The sequence below is a fragment of the Prinia subflava genome, chromosome 5 (assembly GCF_021018805.1).
Source record: "Prinia subflava isolate CZ2003 ecotype Zambia chromosome 5, Cam_Psub_1.2, whole genome shotgun sequence".
NCBI lineage: Eukaryota > Metazoa > Chordata > Aves > Passeriformes > Cisticolidae > Prinia > Prinia subflava.
The window spans coordinates 14849238-14862585 of NC_086251.1; the positions used below are offsets into that span (position 1 = coordinate 14849238).

Consider the following 13348-nt stretch of genomic DNA (forward strand, 5'->3'; position numbering starts at 1 on the left):
TTACAGGTGCACAAAATTGAAAACAATTCCAAATATCCAATTCACATTAATTCGTTACATAATTTGGTAGACTCCTCTGCAATAAACTGCAGCAACAGCACACACAGTCAAAACGTGTTCCAGTCCAGTAAACCTCACGTAAGGCACATATTGGCTGTGATTAATAAAGGAACAGACTTATTTAGAGGAGCTGATTGCTGAAGCAAGAGAACGTTTATTTGGTACACAGATTTTGCAGAAATCACAAACAGAAACCTCAGACAGGACAGTCAAAGAAAGCATGAAAAAGTGTTCAGTGTATAAAATAGAGGAACTTTGGTATCCAGAAGGTGTCATTGAGAACAGTCAATAAATACCAACTTAGGTAATTAAAAGTGCAAGAGGTCACAGCCTGGAACAGTATATTGCCATGAAGAACCACAACTAACACATGGATTAAAAAAACCCATTTTGCAATAGAAATCTTAATTCTACATATTTTACAGAAGACACATTTGATTATTCTTTTGGTATCTGTAATAGTCAAAATCAGCTTCATAGTCTGCTCAAGTTTCTCATTCATTGAATAGAAAAATAAAATACTTTTGAAAGAGAAGCCAAGAACTGCTAAACTAACTAAAACCAAGGGTGAAAAAACCCATGCAGCCCATATTATCAAATTCCTTCCCCTTCATGTGTAAGCTGATACATCATTAGAAAGTCTTCCTGTCCTATTTCCTAAGAGCTTTTCTCTGAGCATTTTATAGTTCTGTAAGGCTTCTTCCCTGGCAAGCTTGCTTTAAAAACTAAACCACTGTTTAGCAACAGTAGGTCTCACTAAAAGGTGCATTTACTACACAGTAGAATTGTCTATATTTAGAACTTGAAATATGTTGAATACCACAGCAAATATAGGTATTGTGGGTGGTAAACATCCAGTTTAATGGCATCCACTGTATTTGTATGGAAAAAACCAGTTTCATAAATAGCTTGCAAAATTTTGCTCAACATAAGCAGCTAATAATATCCAAAGATATCTCATTTTACACTTTTCCCTTTCTCCTACCAAAACAAGTGATAGACCCATGTTCTCTGTCAAGCCCTCACCCGGAACAAGTACTGTGGGCATGCTGTGAACAGCAACTCAGCTGAGCTGCAAAACAGAAGTGAGAACTAACCTGAAATTATTAGGAGCATTCTGGTCTGTCTTTTAGGCTGGAGAACTTGCAAAATCTTTCTGGTTAGATTTTGATGTCTTCCTATTCCAAGGCAGATGGAAACACAGGAGCTACTTTGGATCAAGCTGTCCTCAACAGCTACAGTTGACTTTTGCCCTTTGATAAGAACTTTTGGATTGTTTCTAAGAGCTCTTAGAAATTTTCCTTCCCTAAGCAGTAGCTGCAGAAACTTCAGGTTTGGTTTGCAAGTTAATGACAATTCATGCAGATCTACATCCCTGTAAATCTATAATAAACTGATGTCTGGCACAGAACATAATCCATGAAAAATACTGCTCCTTTCACAGTTTAATCAAGACCAAGCTAGTTCAAAAGGGCCTCATTTTCCCCTTTCACCGGCCTTCTAAATTATACTGCTTTTTTTTTCTTTTAATCCTAATCTTCTGCTTAAAATGTGTGTATGCATCTAGTCGTGTTCACTGGTAATTGTTTGTGACACAAACCATTTTCTGAGTGACAACCGCAATAGAAGTTGGCAGGTGCAACATACCATGAGGTAAAGACACAATAACAAAATCCACCTTCTCAGACCATTTCTTCAGACTGAATTTATACACCAATATGCCATTAAGCAGTTGATTTCTTCCTGAAAGACTTCTCAGATGAACAAGAAAATCTGTCTTCAGCTGTACTGAGAATGTCTGTAATTCTATCTGTGGGTAAGAAAGCCCATTCCTGTGGCAAGAACCCAGGAAACAATATTTTAAATATTCCAGCTTTTTATGCATGGTTTTTCCTTCTGGATTTTGGGAAAATATCTGCAGTTTCCAACTAGTGTGTTAATCATGGGCAGTTCTCCTGTAGCACTTCTGAGCTCCACAATCCAAAGATGTCCATCCACATCCATGACGTTGTGATTCCAGGTGTGCTGGGTCTAATGAAGAGCTTGACAGAGGGCCATGGAGTGTCCTGCCCCACATCCAATTAAGATCTGTTTTGCATAGCCAAGAGCTTTGACTGGTTGTGGGACAGGAACGTTTGTTTCTGTGCCATCACCACACATTCCATGTTCATTCCATCCCCAAGAGAAGCACTGGCCACCTGGCAGAGAGGACAGAAAATACAGAATAAAGACCACAGAAACACAACAGCTTTGGTTATTTTTGAGGAGCAGATTTGTCAAGTCATTTTCTATTTAGATTCTAAGAAATTCTGCTAAGGTGGCAAAAATGTTCTGGTTTCCTTGAAAATGTAAAATAAACGCAAATGGCTGATTCTCCATCCCGTTCCATACTGTTAGAAACAGAAGAAAGATCAAAATAACAAAGACATTTGAAAATCACTTAGTAAATACACAGTTCTGTATTTATGCAGAGCCCACAGAAATCTTTCTGCATTTTAAGAGCCCTCCCTGAAATGATGTAGAATCTCTGTCTTTCAAGTTTCCCCTAGTAAGCAGAAGTATGATAAATGAAAAGCAGTGACTTGATTCATTCACAGCATGATCTGCAGGCTTGGGGAACACAGAGCCACAGTTCAGCCAAATTGCATTTCATTCCTAGCTTCAAGTTCACCTGTTACCTTTTTGCTTTAAATACAAGCCTTCAACAGTCTGCCCTATTCTTAATCATCCTACCTCTCTTGCTTACTTTGACATAATTTCACCACTTTTATTATTCTTATTTTCCCTCATTATTATTTATTTTTGTAAGATCTACTCGTTCATATCCCAAATAACAATTCATGTATTATTATCACCCCATAGTACTCTTTTTTGAAGCACAATATGTAAATTTTATTCTATAAATGGCTGGCATAATAAAAAAATCTGCCAAAACCTCCTTATTCTGAACTACAAGTGCTATTTCTTCCCTCTTTTCTATTCTTTATTTGGCTGCCAAAGACTGTGTCTAGGACTTTCCGTACTAAAAAAGAAAGCTATCCTGCCATATAATCATTTGTTTGTGATGCCATTGTTGTTTTTGAAAAGCAGCAGGTATTAACAGCAGGAAGTAGCATTCTGGATTCCAAATAATAAGAAGAAAAGTGCCAACATTCACGAACTCTAATCTCAGTCACAATTTTATTTTTCAAAATTCAGAAACAAATTATTGCAAAGCTAGCAGGGCCATCTTCCCTGCAACTCCTGTAACACTTCACTCTCCTCTGCTCTCTCTACACTATTAGTACCTTGAAGATCCCCTCTTCTGCAGTAAGTGTAAACGTCACTGAGGCCAGATGTAACTAAGCAATGACATTTCATTTTCCTGACCATCTTTAAGGCAATGAAACACAACAAAGCACCACTAGAACATCACAGTAGCCAAGGCACATCTCACCTGACACAGAGGTTCTGTCACTCTTATCTCAGGAGGCACCAGATGTTCTCATGATGGTGCATGTGCAACACTGACAGCTCAACCTACATCTCACATGCACTCACATGTGCTGCCAAAAAGTGCCAAAATCCGAGTGGGCAGACATCCCATTTAAACATATTTAACAGATCCCATTTAAATATCGACAGAGCATCCTACAGGTTAATGGCATTTTGCTTTTTGGTAAGGTTCCAGGTAAAAATGTTTAAGTAAATATTAAAAAGCAGAAAAAAGACACTTCCATCCCAAAAGACACATCTCAGACTAATCATTCAAGGAAGCTGCACCTAAGAAAAGACATTTTTTGGCACATTTAGTATCTGAACCCTGCAGAATGAGCCAAGCTTACAAATGTAAAGAAAAGAGAATGCAACGTGCCCTAACATTAATAGGAACACTGTGGTAAACTTTTTTTTACTAGACACCAGCAATTACTACAACAATTTACATGCTTCTATGACAACTCACTACATCTGTTTAAAGGGTTTCTTATTTCTTTTTTCATCCTGTCCCATCAGGACAGGAGAGAGGAAACCAGAAGTTTTCCAGTCACTTTGTATTACAAACTACTTATTGGAACATTAATGGTATAACAGTCAAAGAAACAGTGCATTAGGACTTTAACCTCTCAAATTGATAAACATATCCAGTGAAACATCTTTTGAAAAAACATCATAGAAAAGTTTACAAGCTAGGAAGCCCCCAAACAAGAATGTCTTCCCTAAAATAAGGATTGTGGAGTCTTTTCCAGCCTTTATTTTTCCAAGCATGTCAAAAGGCCACCAAAATAGATTTTTGTACATGAGTCCAGTGATCTCTAAGGTTACTGAAATAGGACAAGAGTCAAAACTGGCAAAAGAAAAATAGAAAGTAAGTAGGATTTATGAATGGTCTTACACAAAAATGCCTTGTACATCCATGGAGAGCTGGCAGAAATCTGAAGAGATGAAAGGGCAGCTGACAGATATGGAGTGACAGGCCACAAAAATGTTTCTCATCTCCATCAAGCCAGAATCAGAAAAGCTAAAAGGCAGAGAAGTTTTGCTGTTAAGATGAAAGATGTAACTGTACCAGATCTGCCTGCAGAAGATTCAGTGAAAGGTTTGTACACAGAAATAGCCAAATGCTTGACTTGTGTCAGAGACAGCAGAATTTGCATAAAACACACCAAGTTCATTTTTTGGGCAGTAACATATTCACAGAACTTGTAGGAGGGCTAGGCAAAATGAGTGTGGTTAAAGTGGCCAGGAGGGAACAAGCAGCTATGTGAATCAATCACTGGCACAGGAATCGAAGTCAGTGAAGATCGAAGGTAATGAAGCATCTATTTAAAAAATGACATAAAAGGAATATCTGCAGAGTTAAAGGCAGACCCTAAGAAGAACTAATGGGTAGCCTCTGGACAAAGGGCACCATTTAATGGGTTTTTCCTTTTCCCATGTTCCCCTCCCCCTTTTTTTTTCCTTTCTTTCTGATTGCTTCTATTCCCAATTTATTGCTCATAAAAACACAGAACCAGGAGCCCTACATGCCTTCACAAGAAAATTCAGTTTCTATGTCAGACCTTCTCAGGATGGAAGAGCATTAGAATGAACAGTCTTCACACAGCTACAAATTGCTTCTAACAAAATTTAGAACAAGCACTGTAGCATGTTCTCAAACCATAGGATTTGTGTTTGGTGAAGTGAGGGAAGGTTACTCCGTGTTACTGGTTAAGCGAAACCATATAAGTACCCAAAGTACATATCAAACCCATAGAACTCACATGGCAACGCAGCAGAATCCCAAGAGAATTTCAGTTGCATTCACATTCACACTAATCAAAGTTTATAGTAATGCTATGCAGGATTTTATTTTTCCCAAAACATTAAATATACAAGACATAAGGACAACCAAATTCTTAACAAATCTATTTTGGCTCAACAACACAATAAGGGGCTACTGCCCTCCTTCTGTCTGCAATAATTATCTGGGCTTTCCTCAAGGTAACTGAAGTGACAACAGCCATCTAGAGGTTCATTAAACTGGAGAAAAGTATTTCTAGATAAAATAAAGCTGCATCAGATTGGAGAGAATTCTGGAGAAAAAGAGAATTTAGAGTCGCTCCTTATTGCTGAGTGGAATATTCAGATGGAAGAATTGATGTTAGCAAATAAGGTGCTCCGGGTGAGATTCACTGCACTTAGCTTCAGCCACCTGAAAAATCAAGCAACTTAGCTACAGATCATTATCCTCTGTAGTCCTCAAAAGCCAATGGAGACATCTCCATCTCTCCAGCAGAGCGAGAGATTCCTCTTATCCAAGCACTGGTGTGAAAATTAAGTCTGTCTCACTTTGGTGATGATAAAGGGAGACCAAGTGATTGCCTAACCTTGGCATACCAGTTTTATGCAGCTGAAGACAGGCTACATTAAATCACACCTTCACAATTGGTCTGGAGGCAAAGCAAGGAACACTGGAAACAGGGAAGCTGCAAATATCACTGCAGCCTAGCTTCAGGCTACAAACAGTCTGCTTCTAAACCAGCCTGTGCCCTGGAGGCTTATCACTGAAATCTTGAAAAGCTCCTCTTTTCTGTTTCTCCTCTACCATTCTTTACACCAGCAAACAAACAGAAGCTGGCCTTAAAGACAAGCCAAGTATCTTGAAGTCAAGTTATTCAAAAGATAGCTTCACATTTTAGGGAAACGTTGAAATGTTTTAGTACAGCTCTATTATATTGGCTCTGTGCTCTTAGAAATAGCTCACAATACTTCAAATTATTTCTTCTTTTTGACCTTAAATTAGTGCTACTCTACTCTTTTGTTATAGACAAAGTTACAGTAGGCAGGAGATCACTCAGAATAGGTCACAACTCTTTAAACAGTATCAGGGCTGGAACACAAACAAAATTCAAGTATCTCAGCCACCTTCCTTTGATTATTTGACAGCCTTCAAAACCTCACGAGGAACAATGTAACACTACACAGGAGATTTGGATTATGCTTCTCCCAGGGATTTGCAGAACACAAATTAATATTTTTCCTGTTTTTTTCAGGCCGTGTGATTCAAGGTGTCACATAAAATAAAAGGCAATAATCATCCCTCTAAACTTTTGTATTTTTAATAGCAACACTTCTGCCATTAGTGCAAAAGTTCTGCAATTTTAAATTGTAAGAAACAGAATTGATATCAATTGCTTTCTGCAGAAAACATGGAATTGTATTAGTAGTTAAAAGGGAAGTCTAGGTATTGTGCAAAATCGCATTAAAGGCAAAGCTTGGTAAGTATGAATGTATGAATGTAAGCTTGGAATGTATGATGGCATCACCTCAGTGCACAGTTGTACCTCCAAAACTAGCAAAGAACTATGAGAACCACATTCAGTTTTTATTATGGGGCAACATTTTCAAGAAGCAAGCTGTCACATGCTCCAGGCAACCCATCCAATTGCAGTTCAACCCTCAGAAAAGAGTCTGGCTTTCAAGTGAGTAAGCTGGATAAAAATCAGACACATTGCAGTGCTAACACAATATACAGGTAAGAAACACCACACATTTTTGATATTAAGTACAAAGCCATGGTACTAAAGGCATGCTGATTTCAAAGTTAGCCTCCAGTCAACAACCTGCCCTCACTCCATCGTCACATCATTATAGCTCTCCTCAGGCAGTGGACCTAAACCACTCAGTCCCCTCCTCAGCAGTGGCTCTACACGAGTGAAAAGTCAGCAGACTTCAGCTCATGCGTCTGTGGTTCATCCTGGCACCTGGAAAGAACAACTTTCCATGTCCTCACACAATTCATCACAGCAAATGCACGAGGCCTGCACTGTGTGGATGCCTCTGACTTGGTGCTCTGAATGAGTATCTTATGTGAACTATTATTTTTTCCCAGCAGAAGCACAGTTTTGTTATAGGACCTTCTCTCTGGCTAGGTTTGTATCTTGTGTAATACAGCAGGGATTTCAAACTGGGTCACGGCCTCAAGGCCAACTGTCAGAATATCCAATTACAACCCATAACCACCTACTGAAGAGAATCAGAAAATCAAACTGAGAGTACAATATGCCTAGTAGGAGCTTAGGCATGTACAGTACTGCAAAATGCAGCAATAAGGCTACACATCTCCTTTGCAATTAAATTTCACTTGGGAAAGTCTAATTTCTAGACTTGTTTGTGCTTCGATATCAGTGTCAGTCCACAGACAGCAAACAGAAGAGCAGTACAGAGCACATCTGATCTTTTCTGTTTCATTTCCACAGCATATAAGTAGCCAAGAATTACAAAGTGGGAAGAGGAAGGAATCATGTTTATGATAAGATAATTTCCAAGGGCAATGTAGCACATCTGCCACAGTCTGAAAACTGTCTATGGAGAAGGTGCCCACATCCAGCAATGCAGAGAAGTGGGGAAAAACACAGTAAGATGTTACTTTAAAAAAAAGCCACAGCAGATCCATGCAAACATGCTGTGCATTTTGCTGTGCACTGTTTTTAGCATCAGGCAAATAATTAAGCCCACCCCTAGAGGAAGTGTTATCTTGCCAAATTACAATGACAATAGAAATTTCGTTCTGTTCTCACAGGGCACTTCAAAGCAGAAGCTGAATGGCTCACTGCACAAATTAATATGTATCTATTCGAAAGAAATCACTCCACATTACATCAAATAAACATTTTAGGTTACCACTCAGGCTAGTTTATGATAGAATTTATTTTTTCCTCCTCAGTTGTGCATAGTCATTTTGAATCAAAAAAACAATAAGAGGAAGAAATTCACAAAACTATATTCTAGGGTTTAAAAACAACAGACTTGCAACTACAGTTTTCTTGGGCTGCTGCAGCCGTGTAGTTTTTGTGGTGGCACCAAAGCCCTGCAGGATGGAGATGGTTGCTTTGCTGTGTGTAGGTAGCAAAGACAAAAATCTACTGCACGGATAATCTGTTCACATTTCTGTTTCCATGGGGAAACCTGAATGGTATTAACTGTGTCTAAAGCTCACAGGTGCTGCACGAGGTTTTGTTTTGGTTTTACTCAAACTTGTCAATTCCTTCCCAACAGGAAAGCATCTCCAACTCAACACAGAACAAAACCTGGGCTCACGACTTTGTGCAAGACTGAACGTAACTGGTCCACTGACAATACATGAGGATTATATCATACATGAAGCAGCTGCAGTGCAGAGAGGATTAAGCATTAAAGATGCTTTTTTCTACACCTGTAGAAGACAAGAAAATCTTTGAATTTTGGTCACTTAAGTACAGGACAAAAACACCTGACAGAAATTAATTAATGGAGAGATTTGTCCTGAGGCTCTGACTGTGGCACCAATGTCTGTTCCATCAGGATATCTGACATGGCAGAGAGTGACATTCATTCAGAACTTACATCCCTGCCTCTTACAGTGATAGGCATTCAATGTGTCACAGTGCTTTAACTTTGTATGACCAGAACTAGACAATCACAGTCTCATCACAGAGCCAGAGACTGCAGTCTCATGACCCTCTGTACTATGTGAAACAGAACATGCAGAAAATACCTTACACCTAGAGCTTAGTAAGAGATCATCCACTCAAGGCAGAAAGTCAGAGCTCCTCTAGAAGAGTGTGAGTCATTCAAGTGTCCCGTGGGTCCATATGGTGCCATGGCCATTTGTGCCCATGAATTCTGGATAGCAAAGCACTACCATTTCAAATTTGCACACACTTCAAACTGATGTAAGTGATGACACAAAGAAAAGGAGGGGACAGCTGTGATTCATCTGACCTACATTACCTCCAAGACCTAGAACTGAAGGGCATCTTCAGCACAGGTCTAGGAAAAGTCATAGATGAACGCAGAAGCAAGAATCTGAGAACCCCCTCAAACTGCATTCCAGTCCCACATGTAGCTTTCACAGCACTAAGCAAATCAAAGAGCAGGAGAAAGGACAGTCAGCAGGATGAGCAGGTGCCTGCAGGTGAAATGGTGCTTCCTCCAACTTGGCTGGCTGAAGTCAAAAACAAGAGACCCCACTGGGCTCTCAGGAATTCTCTCATCAAGGAAGAACGGCTAGGTTGGAAAAGGATTTTTGGAAATGCTTTGGTGCTTAACATACTTCATAAGGCAACCCTTTGTAGAACCCTTTGTCTGTTTACAAGCACGTGCTTTAAGGCAATCACACAGACAGGCTATAGATGACTGTCAGTCCTTGGCATCTTATAAAAAATATTTATGACATAACAAAAGCTGAAGAGATAGTCCATATGGTCACATTTACCTACAATTTCTTCTCTTCTGACTACTATTCTCTTCCTCTGAAGGGCTGTTTGCACTGAACAAAAGTGAGCGTTCTGGGATTTATCTCTGAAGGTGTCCTATTCTGCAGAATATAATTCTCCAACTCAGAACCAAGAATTGAAATGTGTAAACCTTCCACATGGACATCTTATGTAAAATAGCTTTGTGTTTGAATGGGCTTTAATTTGAACTTCTCTCCTTTCATTTTCCCTTAGCAATTTGCAAGGCTGCCTTTTGGTCAAGTTTCAAGACACATGATATGAATGTGCATTACTGTTGAGTGAAGTCTAAAAAAACTGCTTGTTGATATTAAACAAGTGAGGGGTTTTTTTTCCCCTCCCATGCTTAACAAGTAATCTGAGATCAATTCCAGCAATCATAAGCTAAAGCTGGAAAAGCAGAGAGAAAAATCAAGGAAACAAGTGGTGACTGAGTTGCTCGGTTTCCGTCTTACCGATTGAACTGGTAGATTTTCTCACAGCTACACAAACAGCGCCACAGAACAAAAGTACTTGCAGCTCAGCAGTGATGATATTAGGATGCCTTATTTTGCAAAGTTTCAAGTTGTGATCTTGCTGTATCACAATGGCTCCAATGATGGCACCCCTGCAAGTGTCACAGTGCAGCTGTAACAGTGACAGCATTGTAGTACTGTGCGCTGTGAGAGCTTTAAAATGCATAGCTCGATAAAAGCTATAACATAGCTGTAGTCAGAGAGGGTTCAGGGTGAACTAACCCTCCTTTCTGGGCAGGATTTGTGGATTACAAGTTTCCTCTGTGCTGCAACCATTGTACTTCAGTTAACCCACTTGTAACCGGTTCAAGTGTGCCTACAGCACCCTGTACTGTAGTGCGAGCGCACATCCAATAAAACTCCTGTGGGTCATGTGCCTTGTCTTGTCTGTCTGTCTCAGTCTGTGCCTGTGTTACAGGGACTCTTACACTTGTCCCTGTGTGGGGGTCTGAACGGGGTAACTCTGGATCCACTGAGATACAACAAGGTTGTGTCATTTGAGCACCTAGAAAAGGAGTGAAAAGCGGTAACACCCTCACGTTCACACTGATGCCATTTGCAGCCACCACTGCCCTCTGCCTCATACAATATAATTCTGTGAACTAGCAGGACGCCTTTCAAAGAAGAAAACAGACAGCTGACAGAGCTGTGACAAAAGATGAAACCAAGCAATAAAAAAATAGAAAAAAAATCCCAGGATTCAGACTTCAAATACAAACCATAGAGAGGTTTACGTCAAGTGTCTGCACCAAAGGCAAGTCACGTTTTCTCAGAAGGGCTGATGAAACACAGTGTTCTTGCCCAAGGTTTGCTGTGCAGGGCTGGGCTGGTGTTAATTTTCAATGGCAAGTGAAACTTGAATACTGAAGAAAAACAATTAAAAAACCCCACAAGAAGTCCCCAAACAAACTGAAAAGTATTAACACCACAAACTGCACTCCCAGTCCCATCTACATGGCTAAGCCATTAGTCTGATTTCTGCAAAGCAGGACCCACGTGGTCCAGCTCTTCCTATTTCTTAAGGGCTAGGAAAAGATCAGGAACTTCAATCGTATCATCCTGTCAAGAAACATACAAATTAAGGAGCCAAATAATGTGTACCAGATGGGAAACATGAATTTTCTCCACAGGTAAACAGTACCTAGGGAGACCAGGACCATAGGAATAACTCTTCTTTTAACTGCACTTTTAAAGCAAGAGTTCACTAAGTGTCATATTTCACTAAGAATTCTAGAAAAAGTAAGCAGATGGTCAACACTGGCTATGAAAGAAGAGTAGGAGAACAGGCTTTGCCAGCTATAATTAAAAACAAGTATTATACTATTAAGAATTAAACATGGTCAGGAAGAGAATCAGAGCAGACAGACTCAAAAGAAAAGTGCCCATGAGGCAGGACTGGATCTGCTTCTCCAATCATAATTTCAAAATCATACATGACTGTTGAATGAGGTCTGGGGGAATTGCTTGTTGATATTAAGCAAAGGAAGAGTTCTGCCATCAATATGTGTTAAAACCAAAGGCGAGTTTGCTTAGATAGAAACAGTTTTTGACATCACTTCTGGTGCAGAACAGAGATTCTGGGCAAGACGTAGAGCACAGCTTGAAAACTTTTTTTTATCTGTATGGACAAATTTTACTGTAGTCTCCATTACTTTTATTCATTGAACTAGTTCTTTACAAACCCATAATTCTTGTTGGAAAAAGCAAAGCTGTTAAATTTCAATATCAAGCTGGCAAAATACGAGCACTTCAAGCAATACATAGGGCTAATTAGCCCTGAGTGGCACAGATTATGGGTGAGAAAACACACCTTTTACATATTCAGGCCAGAGAGTCAGAAAATAACCTTGCTGTAAGCACAGCTTCTTCACGTTTCTACCTTCACCCTCTTCTGTGGGTCAGTATCAATACATTTACTCTTCACATCCTCCTTACCCAATCTTCCCTAGAAGTGCACAAGGCAAGGAGAGAAACACTAGCAGAATTAGGGATGCCACTGGGTGCCAAGTGACACCATTTTAGTTGTTCTGATTAGGAAAGGCAAACAACATTCCAACATAACATTCAAGGTACATTTTGGGGACACCTCACCACTGTGCCTCCAAGATGCACCTAAATTCTGAAATTCTGAACTAAATTCTGGGGGTAGCTCCTGAAGCAGAGGGAATATACCAAGTCAGTCCTTGGAAGAAAGGCAAGCACAAAACAGTGTCCTGAGATGAAAAATTCCTGCAATCAATGCTGTGAGATGTCTTCTGAAAGTTTCTGCTCTGCTACATTTTTTGGGTGCTGGCAAATTAGCTATACAGAAAACAGCATGCATGCATTGGCTGCAGGGATCCAAGGCTGGGAAGTAAAATCTGTCTTTGGCAGAGCAACAGGGAGAACAGCTGATGGGCAGAGGGATTCAGAGGCGCCACGCCAGCTCCAGAAGGTTGGAGACCAGAATGGACAATGCAAGCTGGGTCCCTGAGATGCCATTCGGCACTTTCCCATCTGATCCTCTGCATAACCTCAGGGAGAAGAAGAAACTAGCTGGACAGAAGACAGGAATATCTGACATGAATTTTGGAAGGACTGTAATAACAAAGTATTCTTCAGAATAAAAGAGATAAAACAAACACTTCTATCTCTGAAACAACATTTGACCAAATTAAGAATTCAGGAGCTTTGCTCTCCTCACTTTGGAGGAAACAGACACACTGGAAATATGAGGTCTCCATACATTGGACAGCAAATTGCTCTTTCCTATGTCCATGCAGAAAGCCAGTTTCTTCCATTTTATACCTGGCACTAGACTTACTACACGGCAGGAGCAGCTATAGAAGACAAACTAGAAAAAAAGGGAGACAGAACAGAATTAGGTGGAATTTAAGGCCAGATTTGGCCCTATGATGAATATTTATCATTACTTACAGAGAAAAAGCAATAGTATGAAAACCTTTTAAGTGATGGATAATAATGCTGAAAAAATAGTGTAAAAGACCAAAACCCAATCAAGCCCAAACTTCTGATAAAACAGCAAGCTTCAGCTTGCAG

At 39.8% G+C, this 13348-nt stretch overlaps 1 protein-coding gene across 1 annotated transcript in view; it reads right to left on the reverse strand.

Annotated features, from left to right (window-relative positions):
- Positions 1-191: 191 nt before the first annotated feature.
- The window catches only part of SERGEF (secretion regulating guanine nucleotide exchange factor), a 140414-nt gene continuing 127257 nt past the window's right edge, over positions 192-13348 (reverse strand). Inside the window, 2 exon segments of the mRNA XM_063398105.1 lie at positions 192-2103; positions 2106-2258. Of these exon segments, the coding sequence (XP_063254175.1) occupies positions 1997-2103; positions 2106-2258 (260 nt within the window). The 3' untranslated portion in view covers positions 192-1996.